This window comes from Tympanuchus pallidicinctus, unplaced genomic scaffold (assembly GCF_026119805.1).
Source record: "Tympanuchus pallidicinctus isolate F22 unplaced genomic scaffold, pur_lepc_1.0 scaffold7, whole genome shotgun sequence".
NCBI classification, from domain to species: Eukaryota; Metazoa; Chordata; class Aves; order Galliformes; family Phasianidae; genus Tympanuchus; species Tympanuchus pallidicinctus.
In genome coordinates this window covers 23,061,143-23,075,989 of record NW_026294791.1, presented here as the reverse complement: position 1 = coordinate 23,075,989, position 14,847 = coordinate 23,061,143, and the positions used below count along the sequence as shown (strand labels likewise).

Below are 14,847 nucleotides of genomic sequence, written 5' to 3'. Positions count from 1 at the left end.
TTCCCTTTTTTGTGTGATTTAAACACTACCCTAAGACCAGATCTCAACCAGCAAGGTCACATGTATCTGGCTGGCAGTACTGTGGGGAAGGAATGAGGTGGCCAAGGGTTTGGTCCATCCATTCCCTCTCCAAGAGGTGGGGAAGCAGCTCCCAGCAGCAGCTTGCATCTAAAGCCGCTGTGCATAGCTTTACAATTCTTTTCCCTCCCGCAAGCTTTTCCATTGCCCAGAGGTGACAGCTTGCCCCATGGCACCCATATAGGATGCAATAAGTGCAGCAGAATGCATGGCATTGGGCATGTACTGAGCAAGTCAGGGGCAGAGTCCAGGTCTTGAGGACTTTTGGCCCCTTTTCCCACTGCCAAGGGCAGTGCAATGGCAAGCTGTGCAGCAGTTTCACAGCACAGCTGGAAACCAGCAACCTTAGTGTAATCAGGGCTGGGCTGATCCCAGGGGAGGCAAAAGTCCAAGGGAGTGATTGATTGTACTGCATGCATGACACAGGGCTGGGCTGCCCCTCACCCCCTCACCAGCCCCAGATACCCCAATAGCGTTCCCTCTCAAGGTGTCCCCTCGCAGGGCTCCCTGGTTGAGCACTGGGACAGCTCCTGGCGCAAGCCGCTGATGGAAGAGCGAAGCGCCGGAACGTGCCGCGCGCTGGCTTCCTGCCCCAAGGACCCCGTGGGAGGAGTGACGGCGGGGGTGGGTACGCTGTTCTCCGCCATACGCCATAAATCCAGGCTGCGCTGGTCGCGGCAAAGCATCGGAGGGCAGCATGGCGAGGCGGGTGGCCATCATCGGTGGGGGCAGCAGTGGGCTGTGCGCCATCAAAGCCTGCCTGGATGAAGGGCTGGAGCCCGTCTGCTTCGAGAGAAGCGGGGACATCGGGGGGCTATGGAGGTTTGAGGTAAGCCGTGCCGGCTGCAGGCTCTGTGTTGTAGCTGTCACCAGGGGAAAGCGGCCATGGTGGGATTGTGGAGCAAGGGCTGAACACACATCTGCCCCCCATCCCAGCGGGTCCTGGGGATCCTCGCTGGCAGCAGAACTCCCCCAGCCCTATTGCAAGGCAGTGACCTGCCATGGGGCAGGCCATCAGGATTCTGAGCCCCATGCCTGCAGGAGAAGCCTGAGGAGGGCCGCGCCAGCATCTACCGCTCCGTCATCATCAACACTTCCAAGGAGATGATGTGCTTCAGCGACTTCCCCATCCCCGACGACTTCCCCAACTACATGCACCACTCCAAGATCATGGAGTACTTCCGCATGTACGCGCGGCGCTTCGACCTGCTCCGCCACATCCGCTTCAGGGTGAGCGCCGGGGCCAGGGGGCAGCACGGGGACGGGGCCACAGGGACGCTGACATCTGCTCCCCCCACCCAGACCAGCGTGCGCCGCGTGGCCAAGCGCCCTGACTTCGCCACCACGGGCCGCTGGGAGGTGGAGACCGAGAGCGAGGGCAAGCAGGAGTCAGCCATCTTCGATGCCGTGATGGTGTGCACCGGGCACCATTGTGAAGCACACCTCCCGCTGCACACCTTCCCTGGTATGCTGCCGTGTGCCCCTGCCATGAAAGAGCCCAGGAAGCTCTGATGTTTCTTCTCTTTGCTTTTCTTCCCAGTCCCATGCGTTTCCCTGCTGAGTTCAACCCCCTGATGGGTCTGGCAGAGCTCCTCAAAGATCTTGCTTCATTCTTCGGAGGTGGCCCTCCAGCCCAGGCTGGGGAAGCGCAGCATTCCTCCTCCCTCCCCACAGGCATTGAGAAGTTCAAGGGCCGCTATCTCCACAGCCGTGACTACAAGGAACCCCAGGAGTTCATGGACAAGAGGGTCGTTGTCATTGGGATTGGGAATTCAGGGTCAGACCTGGCCGTGGAGATCAGCCAAGCGGCCAAGCAGGTGAGCAGCAGCAGGAGGGGGGCATCCTAAGGACACCCCCATGCCAAGGTGTCTCCTCAGGACTGTCCTTGGTGTCCCCGTGACTATCACACCAATAAGGAAACAACTTGCTTCCTCACCCAGGTCTTCCTCAGCACCCGCCGAGGTGCATGGGTCTTGAACCGCGTAGGACAGCAGGGCTACCCCATAGACACCATCATCACCACTCGCATGAAGATAATCTTGAAGTATCTGCTGACCGCCTCTGTAGCAAGCGACTACACAGAGAAGCAGCTGAACATGAGATTTGACCACATAAACTACGGCCTGAAGCCAAATCACAGGTGCCAGCAAACACATGCTCCGACCATGTCTATTTCTGGGGCTAAGCATCCTCAGAGCAGGATGCTGCACAGACACCTCAGTACCCTGATGGCTCCTTCTGTCCTCCAGGGTCCTCGACCAGCACCCAACTATCAATGACGACCTGCCCAACCGCATCATTTCGGGCAGGGTGCTGGTGAAGCCGAACGTCAAGCAGTTCACAGAAACATCTGCCATTTTTGAAGATGGCACTAAGGAAGACATAGATGCTGTAGTCTTTGCCACTGGGTACAGCTTCTCCTTCCCCTTCCTTGAGGGCTACGTGAAGGTGGTGGAGAACCAGGTCTCTCTCTACAAGTATGTGTTCCCTGTTGACCTGGAGAAGCCAACACTGGCTTTCATTGGCTACATCCAGCCTCTGGGAGCCATCATGCCCATCGCAGAGATGCAGAGTCGCTGGGCCACCCGTGTCTTCAAGGGTAAGTGAGACAAACTGTCCCCTGAGACTGCAGCTCTGGAACCGGGTCAGATGGTGTCCAGCCATCTGCCTCCTATGCCTTTGGTACTGCAGCCCCCTCACACAGCGCTCTTCTCCCCAGGGCTGAACAAACTGCCACCCAGGCACAACATGGAAGCTGACATCAAGCACAAGAAAGAGGAGATGGCCAAGCGGTAAGGCCCCACCAGGACCCAACTGGGATGGGGCAGCAGCCTGTGAGGGCTTCTGGTGGGTCTCATGGCCATGTCCCACCAGAAAGCAGGGTCCAGCCCGCTGTTCCTGCCCACAGGTACGTGGCCAGCCGGCGGCACACCATCCAGGTGGATTACATTCCCTACATGGACGAGCTCGCCAGCCAGCTGGGTGCCAAGCCCAACCTGCTGTTGCTCTTCCTCACTGACCCCAAGCTGGCAGTGGAGGTGCTGCTGGGGCCCTGCACGCCCTACCAGTACCGCCTGCGTGGCCCAGGTGCATGGCAGGGTGCCCGGGCGGCCATCCTGTCCCAGCACCAGCGCATTGTTCAACCCCTGCAGACACGGCATGTGGAGAAGCACACCTCCACCATGCCATTCCTCCTCAAGCTGGCTGGGGCCCTGGCAGTCTTCGCTGTCATCTTTACCTACCTGTAGGCTGCTGCACTCTGCCTGGTGGGGTTGGTAATGCTTGGGGGGCTACACAATCCCACAGCAGTCATGCCCCTCACATCAGGGAACTCTCCGCTTGTTGGCACAGCCCCACACAATGAGTGTACTGCACCAGACCCTCCCAGGTGGGGCAGACCCAAAAAGTACCCTGTGGCAACCCTGGGATGAAGGAAAAACCCTTTCTCATGTGGAGGAATGCCCTGTCCTGTTTAGGTATTGCCGTTGGCTGAGCATAGGCCCTTCTGTCATCTGTAATTCCAACCTGCATCCACTGATTACATTCATATGGTTTCTACACAGCAAAGATATAGCAAAGTTTCTAATCAGATTAAAGTGTTTTCAACAGAACCAGGTGTCTGTCCTGTTACTCACATTCCCCTGTGTGCTGAGAATACACATGGGATGGGGTCTGCATGCATGCACACACATGCATACATCTGCAGCAAAGCAGTCTTGCCTGCGGTACATGCAGCTGGAACAGATCCCGGAGATCACATCAGCAAGATCATTCCCATCCCTGTAACACATACGTAGCCCCCCAGAGGACAGCAATTGGGGACATGCGTTGGGGCCTGGAGCGGTGCCAGCTGTTCCAGGCTGCCTTGCACCAAGGCTGGCACTCATGCCTGGAGCATGCCCTCTGTTTTGTTTTTCACATAGTGACGCTAAAATTTGGAGTATGGCCACATCTCAGCCCCCACACCCAGGAAGTTGCTGGGGCAGGCTTCAGCATCATTACGTGCTTAGAGGAAATAATGAGCCCTTTGCGAAGGGCGGGCAGGAACCTGTAGATCATGTCTAGATGAAACATCTCGTGATGCCTCAGTTGACCTGAGCCATCCACGCTGAGAAACAGGGACACCCAGCACAGCTGAGCGACACCAACCGCGTCCCTCCCGCGCCACTCACCAGAATCAGTGAGCTCCTGTGTGCCCAACGGCACAGCCTCCCCTGCCACCACTGCTGTCTCTGCTGCCAGACATGGCTGCCCAGAGAGTAGCCATCATCGGTGCTGGTGCCTCCGGCTTGTGCGCCCTGAAATGCTGCCTGGACGAAGGGCTGACCCCCACCTGCTTCGAGAGGAGTGGGGACATCGGGGGGCTGTGGCGGTTCGAGGTAAGCACCATGCTGTACCGAGCTGCCCTAGGCAGCAGCACAGACAGGATCGCTTACTGGCAGCTAATGAAGCACTGCTGGGAGACCCCCTTGGCGCAGACTGGGATGCTGGCAGTGCAGGACTGGTCCTGCCCAAGAAGCCGCTGCTGGGGCTAGCGGTCAGCCGAGGCTTGCTTTCCTGCCTCGGGGTGAATGTTTCCCATCCCTTCCTTCCCAGCCCGTCCTGATCCCATCCATACCTCCCATTGGTCCCACCTGCCCTCCTCCCCCACCCCTGCAGCTGCCCCACTGCCGCTGGCATTACCTTCCTATCCTTCCCAGCCCCTTTTTTCTATCAAAGTCCTGCCTGCTCCTCATCCTTTACCTCTCCTACCTCCTACACATAGGCACAGGTTGCTGCCTTTGTTCTCCCTGCCAAGGGAAAGCCCCAGAGCTTGTTTCTGCATTCACCAAGCGAGGCCACCCTCTCTTCTTCCCAAGAAGAGCCAACCTGACATGCTCTGCTGCCCTGCCCAGCCTTGCAGTGAGCAGGATAGCTGGGAAATGCTAAACAGTGCTAGCATGGGGTTTGGAGCTGCCTGGCTAACACAATGGTGGCTTTGCCCATTGATGGAGCAGAGTTAATGCATGAGAGCCACAGGCTGAGCTGCTGGGGCAGATACCAGAGCTGAGCTGAGCTGACACAACGGCTCAGTCTTGTGGGACTGATGGGATAGTCATAGCACAGGTAGGTTTGGGACCGCCACACGTTCCCCTTGCCACCACTGAGCCATGTCCCATGCCTGCAGGAGAAGCCTGAGGAGGGCCGCGCCAGCATCTACCGCTCCGTCATCATCAACACTTCCAAGGAGATGATGTGCTTCAGCGACTTCCCCATCCCCGACGACTTCCCCAACTACATGCACCACTCCAAGATCATGGAGTACTTCCGCATGTACGCGCGGCGCTTCGACCTGCTCCGCCACATCCGCTTCAGGGTGAGCGCCGGGGCCAGGGGGCAGCACGGGGACGGGGCCACAGGGACGCTGACATCTGCTCCCCCCACCCAGACCAGCGTGCGCCGCGTGGCCAAGCGCCCTGACTTCGCCACCACGGGCCGCTGGGAGGTGGAGACCGAGAGCGAGGGCAAGCAGGAGTCAGCCATCTTCGATGCCGTGATGGTGTGCACCGGGCACCATTGTGAAGCACACCTCCCGCTGCACGCCTTCCCTGGTATACTGCCATATTCCCCTGCTCCAGGAATCCTCTTCCCCAAGACTCTTCACAGCCCTGTCCCTTCTGGCTGAGCCCTGATCCCCACCTGTGGTTGCTCCCTTCATGTCAAAAACCTCAAAGCCAAGCAGGGTGCTGAAGGTGATACCAATCATCTCCCAGGCTGGAGATGCCACCACCTCCCTGGGCACCATCCCTAGGCAGTTCCCACTGGACTCAGCCTGCTCCCAGAGCACATACCTAGCCCAAGAAAAGGACAGCCACCCCTACTCTCTCTTGCAGGACTAGACAAGTTTGAAGGCTGGTACCTGCACAGCCGGGACTACAAGAGCCCGCACGCCTTTGCGGAGAAGCGGGTCATTGTGGTCGGCACCGGGAACTCGGGCATCGACATCGCAGTGGAGCTGAGCCACGCAGCCAAGCAGGTGATGTCCCAAGACAACCAGGCTCAGCATGCCTCTGCTCCTTGCTCCCAGCCTGTTTTTACTCCCAGACCATGCAGGTCTGTCTGAGTTTGGGCCAGCACTGCAGTTCAGATTAAATGTCCCTTCTCACTTCTACCAGGTGTTTCTCAGCACCAAGCGTGGGACATGGGTGATGCACCGCGTGGCAGAAGGTGGGTACCCCTTTGACTTCTCCTACCTCAGCCGCTTCACCCAGCTCCTCCAAAGCATGCTGCCCCTCTCTGTGAGCAACTTCATGGTGGAGAGGAAACTCAACATGCGCTTTGACCATGCTCTCTATGGTCTGAAGCCGAAACACCGGTGAGTGTTTGTGGCAGCATTACGGGGACCTGCCTGCATCTGGCCCTGCATGAACTCTGTTTGTTCTCGGCAGGGTCTTCAACCAGCACTTGACCATCAACGATGACCTGCCCAACCGCATCATTTCGGGCAGGGTGCGGGTGAAGCCGAACATCAAGCAGTTCACAGAAACATCTGCCATTTTTGAGGATGGCACTAAGGAAGACATAGATGCTGTAGTCTTTGCCACTGGGTACAGCTTCTCCTTCCCCTTCCTTGAGGATTCTGTGAAGGTGATGGAGAATCAGGTCCCGCTCTACAAGTTTATGTTCCCAGCTGACTTGGAGAAGCCGACGTTGGCTTTCATTGGCTACATCCAGCCTCTGGGAGCCATCATGCCCATCTCAGAGATGCAGAGTCGCTGGGCTACCCGTGTCTTCAAGGGTAAGTGAGGTGGGCAGGGAATTTATTTCCTTGCCTGTGCCTCTCTCTTGCCCATGTTTCTTTGCCCAAAGGCTTTCCTGCGCCACAGAGGCCATGCTGGGTGCAGAGGGGCATGTTTGCTGAGAGCAGAGCTCTCTCTCCTTCTCCTTCTTCCGTAGGTCTGCACAAGCTGCCACCAGCCAGCACCATGCTGGCTGACATCGCACAAACCAAGGACAAAATAGCCAAGCGGTAAGGGCCCTGTGGGTCACTAACCCTGCCACCACCTCCTCAATGCACACACACTGAGCCAGCCCGCTGTCCCTGCCCACAGGTATGTGGCCAGCCGGCGGCACACCATCCAGGTGGATTACATTCCCTACATGGACGAGCTCGCCAGCCAGCTGGGTGCCAAGCCCAACCTGCTGATGCTCTTCCTCACTGATCCCAGGCTGGCAGTGGAGGTGCTGCTGGGGCCCTGCACGCCCTACCAGTACCGCCTGCGTGGCCCAGGTGCATGGCAGGGTGCCCGGGCGGCCATCCTGTCCCAGCACCAGCGCGTTGACCAGCCCCTGCGAGGCACGGCCAGGCACCCAGTGCCACGCTGCAGCTCTGTGCCACACATCTTCAAGGTCTTCTTCAGCCTCGGACTGATCGTGGCCACGCTCATCTACGTCTCACTGTCCCCTTAGCCCCAGTGAAGGGGGCTGCTGGACATCGCCTTCCTTTCCTTGGGGTGTCAGTGCTATTGGGAAGGGCTCAAAAAGCTCTGCTGGATGCGGGGTGGCATGGGGAATTCTCTCCCCGAGGAAAAAGGCAATAAAGTTCGTCCCCGTTCCCCGGGGCGAAGGGTCAGGCTCTGGTCCGTCCTCACGAACCTCTGCACCCCGCACACATCGCACAAGACAGACGTACTCGCACCACCCACAGCAAAGATGGCCGCCCCTCCCGGAAGTCACACCGCCCTCAAACAAAATGGCCGCTCAGTACCATAGAGAGCAGCGCGGGGGCGGGCCAGAGCGCCCCGCAGAGGCTGGCGGTGGCGGCGGCCGCCATTTTGATCGGAGGCGGAGAGCGGGGCGGCGGCGGGCAGGTGGGGCTGCGACCGAGGCTGGGCCGTGGGGCTGCGCTGCCACCGTGTGCGCTGGGGTCGGGGCGGCGGCTGTGTGTCGCGGCTAGGTAGGCCGCGGAGGGGACGGGAGCGGACGGGCGTCTGCAGGGGGGGTGGGGCTGGCAGGGTGCTGCCGGGGTGGCGTTGCAGCGGGTGACACTGGTTGATGGCGCTGCCATGGGTGTAGTACGGTTGGTGGCACTGCAGCGGGTGACGGTACAGTTGGTGACACTGTGATGGGTGGCACTGGGTTGGATGATGCTGCAGTGGGTGACAGCTGCCCTGACCCTGCAGGCTTGGCCATCCCCAGCTCAGGCTGCAGCTGGGGACACTGAGGGCTTAAGAAATACTTCAGTAATTGCCCCATAATTGTCCAAAGCCAGGCTTTGGCTGGCGGCCTCACCTGGAACTCATAACACATAACTTGATCTTCTGAACAAATCCCTAAATGTCACAACAAAGTGGATGAAGCAAGACCAGCTGTCCTCCCGCCATCCCTGCAAAACAAAGCTGGGCAGGGGGCAAGAGCCGCAGCCCACCTTGGTTGCTGACATCTGCCTGGAGCCTGACAGCTCCATGTAACCCACGGTAGATTTGTTGTTTGGTCCAGGAGGCCAGGTGCAACACAGCCAGCTCCCCCTGCCTGGCTTTCTGCAAGCAGGATGGCATAGCAGCGGTCTCATCCCGATGTATAGCCCAATGCTGGACAGACATGCAGCCCTGGAGTCGGGCGTGACGAGCACACCTCCTTGCTGTGCTGTTGCTGAGCCTTCTGCACACACTGCACGGTACTCCTTGCCTTGGCCACGCTCCAGCCTGGGCGATTCCACTCGGCTACTTTCAGCACTGTTGCCTCTGCCAGCCATGAAGCTCTGCTCCTCTGCCCGCAGGCTCAGGGAAACTTGTTGGGAGCTGTTAAGCAGCTGCTACTTTCACTCTCCGGCTGTTTTCTTGCTGTATGTAGCGTTTTTTTTCTGTGCAGGCTGTGGGATTTTGAAAGAGGCTCTGTTCGTGCCAAGCGACAATTTGCCGCTGAAGGGTGGCTTTATTTTTCTCATCAGCCCCTCTACTTGTGTAGGATGCAGTCTAACTCATGTTTGTTTTAGGGTATAACAATTACCAGCTTAACTATCACGATGGCTCATAAGGGTATGCCTATAATTAGTTCAAGCTGTCTTGCTTGTTAAATTCCCCTTTGGCTCCCAAACTTGGCATTGGGAATGAACTTTGGGCCTTTTTTAGGATTGCTGTCACTCTGTCCTGGCAAAAGGCAGTGGGAAGCAGTACCCTCACTCCCTCTTCACTGCTGGAGCCCATGGGTGTAGACACACTGCTGCCTTCTCCTTCTCACAGGGGCTGCTGAGCTGTCATGGGAAACACCACCAGTGAGCGAGTGTCTGGTGAGCGACATGGCTCCAAGTCCCACCGCTCTGACAGCTCTGGAGGTGCCCATCACACAAAGGAGCACCCACACAAGATCATGGTGGGCAGCACAGATGACCCCAGTGTTTTCAGCTCCCACGACTCCAAGGTAGGGGCTGGCTGCTGCCTTTGTTGTCCTCACATTGGGTGCTGGGTGGTGTTCCAGAGGGGCCGTGCGGCTGTGCTGGGCTGAGGCTGCTTTCAAGGAGAGGATTTTTGGTGAGAGGGCTGTAGCACCTGGTAAAGAGCAGCGCTGTGTTTAATTCAAACTAAACGGGCAGGGTATCAGGGTGCTGGGGTACTGCTTTCATAGCAAGAGCCAGCCTGAGCTGCAATACAAGAGAAGCATCTCTTGGGATGTGTGAGCGGAGCTGCTTGCCTAGCCTGAGGTTGCTGTTGTCTGGGATGTGCAAATGGAGGTGATGGCAAATGAAACGGCTCTGGTGTTCTCTGCTCAGATTCCTGGGGACAAGGAGTTTGTTTCATGGCAGCCGGACCTGGAAGAGTCAGTGAAGCCATCCCAGCAGGCTCGCCCCACTGTCATCCGCTGGGCTGATGGGGGCAAAGAGGTCTTCATCTCTGGATCTTTCAACAACTGGAGCACCAAGATCCCACTCATCAAGAGGTAGCTAGCCCCTTGGGTCAGCCCATATTCTCCATCCATCACAGGGAGCATTTCTCTCAGAGCCATTTGCTGTTCCTTTTACCCACCTGGCTTCTCACAGTTCATCATGCCCAAGCTAGAGGTGTGAACACAAATATGCAGTCAGCATCCTGCCTGGGTGATGCTGCAGTGGTGGGGAGAAATTGTGAAACAGGGGACAGGACAGGATGGGCCTCCTTGCTTTCCCAATTGCATGCCACACAGCAGTCATTCTGGCAGCAGAGCCCTGCCCAGGTATGCTGCAGTTTTCTGAAGCTTGGTGGCCTATCTCCTTGTCTACATTGCTGCTAGAGGGAGTTTAGTTGTTCCTCACATGTCTTCCTCCCATAGTAATGTTCTCGTTGTTCTGCTGCACACCTGTGTTTTCTGTGGAAACATTGTGTAGGACTGGGCATAATCCCAGGAAATACCTAGAATGGGATTATCTCAATTGCAGACTTCAGAGGCACTTCCTGCTTCCATCCTGCAGTACCAGCACAGGTTTAGATTTGTTGTCCACTCGCCCTGTCCAGTGTGTCTTGCACATGACATCTGTCATGCCAGCTTCCCCAGAGCATGCGGGGCAGGGCTGCAAGCTGAGCTCCAGTTCACCTTGTGCCCTGATTGGACCAGATGATCTTAGTGTTTTTTTCCAACCCTAATGAGTCTATGATTTTATGGACCCTGAGGGATCTGAGTCATACTTAGGCTCTGGACACTCACACCTGCTCTGGCCATGCCTTGAATGATGAGCAGTCCTAACCCAGTACGTGGATGTTTGGGTCAAGGGGGCAGGCAGTGCATGACAAAGTGCTGTTCTCTGGGACCCCATGGAGAGGCAGCATCCAAAGCATCACTGCAGTAATGGTGTTGTACATCTGTTTTCTCTGCACAGCCACAATGACTTTGTCGCTATCCTAGACCTCCCAGAAGGAGAGCACCAGTACAAATTTTTTGTGGATGGCCAGTGGGTCCATGACCCATCCGAGGTAACTCTCAAAGCTTTATCACTGCAAATCTTGTCCTCTTTGGGGCCCAAAACGTGATGTAAACATAGCAGAAGAGAAGTATGAAGAGCAGAGGATATCTGCCAATGCAAAAGGGGAACCTCCATCTCATGAATCCACTCAGAGGCTGGTTCTTTTGGGCTTAGATATGCTGTGTGGGGACCAGCTGTATGAGGGAATATGGGGGAATGTCAGGGATGTATTGGGTGGCAGTGAGATCCCAGTAAGCTTTAAATGCACATTCTGAATTGGAAAGACAAGCCAGCATTCACTGCAGGTTCTTCTCCCAGCTGCATCACACAGGAGCAGCATGGGAAGGAGATGATGCTTACCCACCGGCATGCAGCAGGAAAGATGAAAGTAGGAGGTAATAGGAGCCTGGGAGTAAGGGGAAAACTCCCAGTGCAAGCAGCAGAGATCTGCAAATGCTAAAGCTAAACTCTTGCCACCTATGCTCTGCGGTAATGGCATAACAGTGGCAGCTCAGGCTGGGACAAGCTCAGAAGCACGAGTATGCTTCAACTGAGGCTGTATGTAGGAAGCTTCTTACCTTAGTTCTTTCCAGCCCGTGGTCACCAGCCAGATGGGGACGATTAACAATCTGATTCATGTCAAGAAGTCTGACTTTGAGGTGTTCGACGCTTTAAAAGTGGATTCCCTGGAGAGCTCAGAAACCTCAGGTCGGGGTGAGTTTTTGTGGCATTACAGCTTTGCATGTGCTATTTTCCATCTCCTACTCTGAGACTCACTGCTATGGGGACAAACAGCTCCCCTTATAGGTGTGGGCCCATAAACACAGAGAGATTAATGTTTGGCAGCACGTACTGCCCATGTCCTCAGCAGCTTCTAGCTGAGACATTGTCTCCAAGGAGGCTGTGCTGTGTAATCTGTTCTGTGTTAGCATGGTCCCAGAGCAGGGCTGGTGCCTTCCTGCAGCTGAGATGGCCATTACAGACCAGTGAACACAGGGAACATCTCTCCTTTCTGTCTGCTAAACTGTGAGTAAGTCATCTGATCTGGGGTAGAAGCTAAGTGGATCTAAAAAGCTAAGTAAGGATCCAGGCTATTTTCAGCAGCTGCTCTTGGTTTTCACACCAAGGCTATTTGTACAATTGCTAGCACATCAGAAACCTCTCTCCACTCATGTTACATCAGCAGGTTGAGTTACCACATGGATGCTGGCAGTGCTGGCTTGGTAAGTGGTGCTGGCAGGTAGTCCAGTCATGTTTCAGTCCAGGGTGCTCTGAGTGCAGCCTGCCCTCCATGCTCTAAGTCCTATCTCAGGTACAGCCTCAGTTCCAGGCCGTTGCCTAGTCCAAAAAGAAGCCATCAAACAGCATCTCCAAGGAGGTGGACCCTTCAGGGTGCTGGCTGTTCCAAAATGGGCAGTTCAGATGTGGCTGGCAGATGCAATCTGTCCAGCTTACAGACCACAAGCTCCTGAGATCCCTCACACAGGCTGAGCACCTCATAAATCTGGACTTCCCCTTCTGGGCCCTCTGAGTCAGGCAGTTGTGCAGATGTGCTGCTTGCTGTGCCCCTGCATCCTTGTGTCCGCTGCAATTGTGGCAGGCTGCTTGGAACAGGCAGGGGTACTCAGTAGTGCTGGGAGTTGTGTGCAGAAGTCTTGGGGTGGATACCACGGGGTGCCTGTGTTGTGTCTATGCATGTGCCACCTTACAGGCATTCTTGGATATGCCCACAGCTTGCCTGGCTGCTTATTCTGCTGTGAAAAGTCTGATCTGTTACTATACGATACATGGCTAAGGGAAAACTGAGGTCCGAAGACCTTTCTGAAACAGAACAAGCCACCTTCTGTTCCCTAGATGCTGTGGCTTCTAAACATGATGAGCCTGTACTGCTGCCCTACTACATGCTGACCCAGTCTTCTCAGTACTAGTTGCAGGCTGGGCTCATGGAATCCTTCAACGTCTGAAAGACCCTGCTGGGTTCTTCTCAGCATCCTTGGAGCTGATCTGTGATTTAGCCATCTTATACCACCTCCTGTCTCTTTCCTTTAGACTTATCAAGTTCCCCACCCGGACCTTATGGCCAAGAGATGTATGTGTACCGGCCTGAGGAACGCTTCAAATCCCCTCCCATCCTCCCGCCTCACCTCCTCCAGGTCATCCTCAACAAGGACACCAATATCTCGGTGGGTACCAGCACACGGCTGCATACAGAGAGCAACGTAGAGGCCAGAAGGGGAGTCCTGTCTGCAAGAAGCCTGCTCAGCCCTTAGCTGGTGCCTGGCCCTTGCTCTTTGCTGGAAAGAGCATCGATTTTCTCATTAACCACTCTTCCTAGTGCTGAGCCAAACTCTGTTCGTGTTCTGAACAGCCACCCAGCAGCTCAGATTGTCTGAGATGGCAGCTCTTTGCTTCTCATGCTGGGGGGTCAGGGTTCTGCTGTTCTCCTCTGATGCTTCTCTTGTCCTAGTGCGACCCGGCCCTACTGCCCGAACCCAACCACGTCATGCTCAATCACCTCTACGCACTCTCCATCAAGGTAAGGGCAGACCCCAGCAACCACAGACTGGGGAAGGGGGAGCAACTGTGGCTCCCAGAGGCCTGCAGGTCATAGAACCTGGACAGCCGTGGGGTGGTGATGGTGGCACAGAGGTCCAAGGAGTCACCTGGGGATTGCTTGGCTGCCTTTATAAATGTGGCATGTGCAGGGGTGTGGGTGGTGGTGACCTTCTTACAGCCCCCAGTTCCCTGTAGCTGCCTTCTCACAGCATGGTGGGGCTGGGCAGCCTGGTGCTCTTCTGTCACAAACCAGCTCCCTCCCTTGCTCTTCCCCGGCTCCCTGTCATGGGTGGTGGGTGGTTCTTGCTGGCTGTGCCAGTCCCCCAAGCCCATAGAACAGCAAGGGCCTCTTCTCCCAGCTGCCTGGGGGTACCCTGCAGCACTGAGCTCCCCAACCCCTGCAGCTGGTGCTTTGCCTCTCACAGGACGGCGTAATGGTGCTCAGTGCCACACACCGCTACAAGAAGAAGTACGTCACCACGCTGCTGTACAAACCTATCTGAGCCGGGGCTTTGCCCACCCCCCACGCAGGACACGAAATGCCACTTTGTCTGCACATGCTGGGCCACAGGACTGTGTGAGGACTGGCTGCTGGATCCAGCCTCCAACCCGGGGGGGGGTGCAGCCCCCAGTGATGAGTGCAGGCCTGCTGGGGCCATCCTGCTGTCCCATTATACTGGTGTGGTTTGATTTAACCCTTGGTTTCCGCCCACCTGCAGCTCCCCTTGGCTTCAGTGAGTCCCTGGGGCTGCTTTGCTGCTCACGGAACAGCCTTTCCTCACTCCTGACATGGAAAGGGCTTCACTGCCCCTCTGCTCTAGACTGTGATGGCCCTGAGGCTGTCCTGGCACTGTCTGCAGGCTAGCAGCAAAGTGTCCTTTTGCTGCGCTGGTAATAAGCCTCCAAGACCACGTCCCTGGAAGGTTGGGGAGCCTTAGCCTGCCGCTGTCCCCTGTCCCTTAGCCCTGTCTGTCCTGTTCCTTGTACTCCCCAGCTTCAAGGAGAGCTCTTGGCCACAGCTCTCTACCACGTTCAGTGCTGAGTCAGCAGGAAGGAGGGCACAGCTGGATGCACCATGCTTACCTGCTGCCAGGACAGCACCATCAAGGACTGAACATCTGCCCCATCACCACCATCGGGTGCTTCTGGTGGGCCTGGGGAGAGCGGAGCAAGGCAGATACCCCAGGACCCCAGCTACGCCATCTGCTGCTGTAGCAGTGCCATGTGACAGGGTTTTCTCTATTTATTACAGTATTTATTGTTCTCTGTGCTGCAGGCCTGGTGTTGGAGGGGTGCTTGGG

General features: G+C 56.4%; 2 protein-coding genes across 6 annotated transcripts; both read left to right on the top strand.

The window, feature by feature from the left end:
- Positions 1 to 745: 745 nt before the first annotated feature.
- LOC128072659 (flavin-containing monooxygenase 5-like) lies at positions 746 to 7,687 on the top strand. Of its 3 annotated transcripts, none has more exons than XM_052666686.1 (8): positions 746 to 907; positions 1,120 to 1,308; positions 1,381 to 1,543; positions 1,753 to 1,895; positions 2,019 to 2,218; positions 2,328 to 2,677; positions 2,798 to 2,870; positions 7,170 to 7,687. In XM_052666686.1, exons 1-8 carry the CDS (start codon positions 776 to 778, stop codon positions 7,525 to 7,527), a joined length of 1,608 nt encoding a protein of 535 aa, XP_052522646.1. In that variant the 5' UTR covers positions 746 to 775; the 3' UTR covers positions 7,528 to 7,687. The 3 variants fall into 3 exon arrangements, with proteins under 3 accessions (XP_052522646.1, XP_052522647.1, XP_052522648.1); XM_052666687.1 differs by lacking the exon at positions 7,170 to 7,687 and adding an exon at positions 2,987 to 3,689; XM_052666688.1 differs by lacking the exons at positions 2,798 to 2,870; positions 7,170 to 7,687 and adding an exon at positions 6,754 to 6,879 and having other exon boundaries at positions 2,328 to 2,574.
- A 309-nt stretch (positions 7,688 to 7,996) lies between these two features.
- On the top strand, positions 7,997 to 14,810 carry PRKAB2 (protein kinase AMP-activated non-catalytic subunit beta 2). Of its 3 annotated transcripts, XM_052666691.1 has the most exons (8): positions 7,997 to 8,014; positions 9,300 to 9,477; positions 9,827 to 9,993; positions 10,907 to 11,000; positions 11,584 to 11,704; positions 13,040 to 13,173; positions 13,458 to 13,526; positions 13,972 to 14,810. In XM_052666691.1, exons 2-8 carry the CDS (start codon positions 9,316 to 9,318, stop codon positions 14,047 to 14,049), a joined length of 825 nt encoding a protein of 274 aa, XP_052522651.1. In that variant the 5' UTR covers positions 7,997 to 8,014; positions 9,300 to 9,315; the 3' UTR covers positions 14,050 to 14,810. The 3 variants fall into 3 exon arrangements, with proteins under 3 accessions (XP_052522651.1, XP_052522653.1, XP_052522652.1); XM_052666693.1 differs by lacking the exon at positions 7,997 to 8,014 and having other exon boundaries at positions 8,971 to 9,477; positions 14,541 to 14,810; XM_052666692.1 differs by lacking the exon at positions 7,997 to 8,014 and having other exon boundaries at positions 8,984 to 9,477; positions 11,584 to 11,698.
- Positions 14,811 to 14,847: the final 37 nt, after the last annotated feature.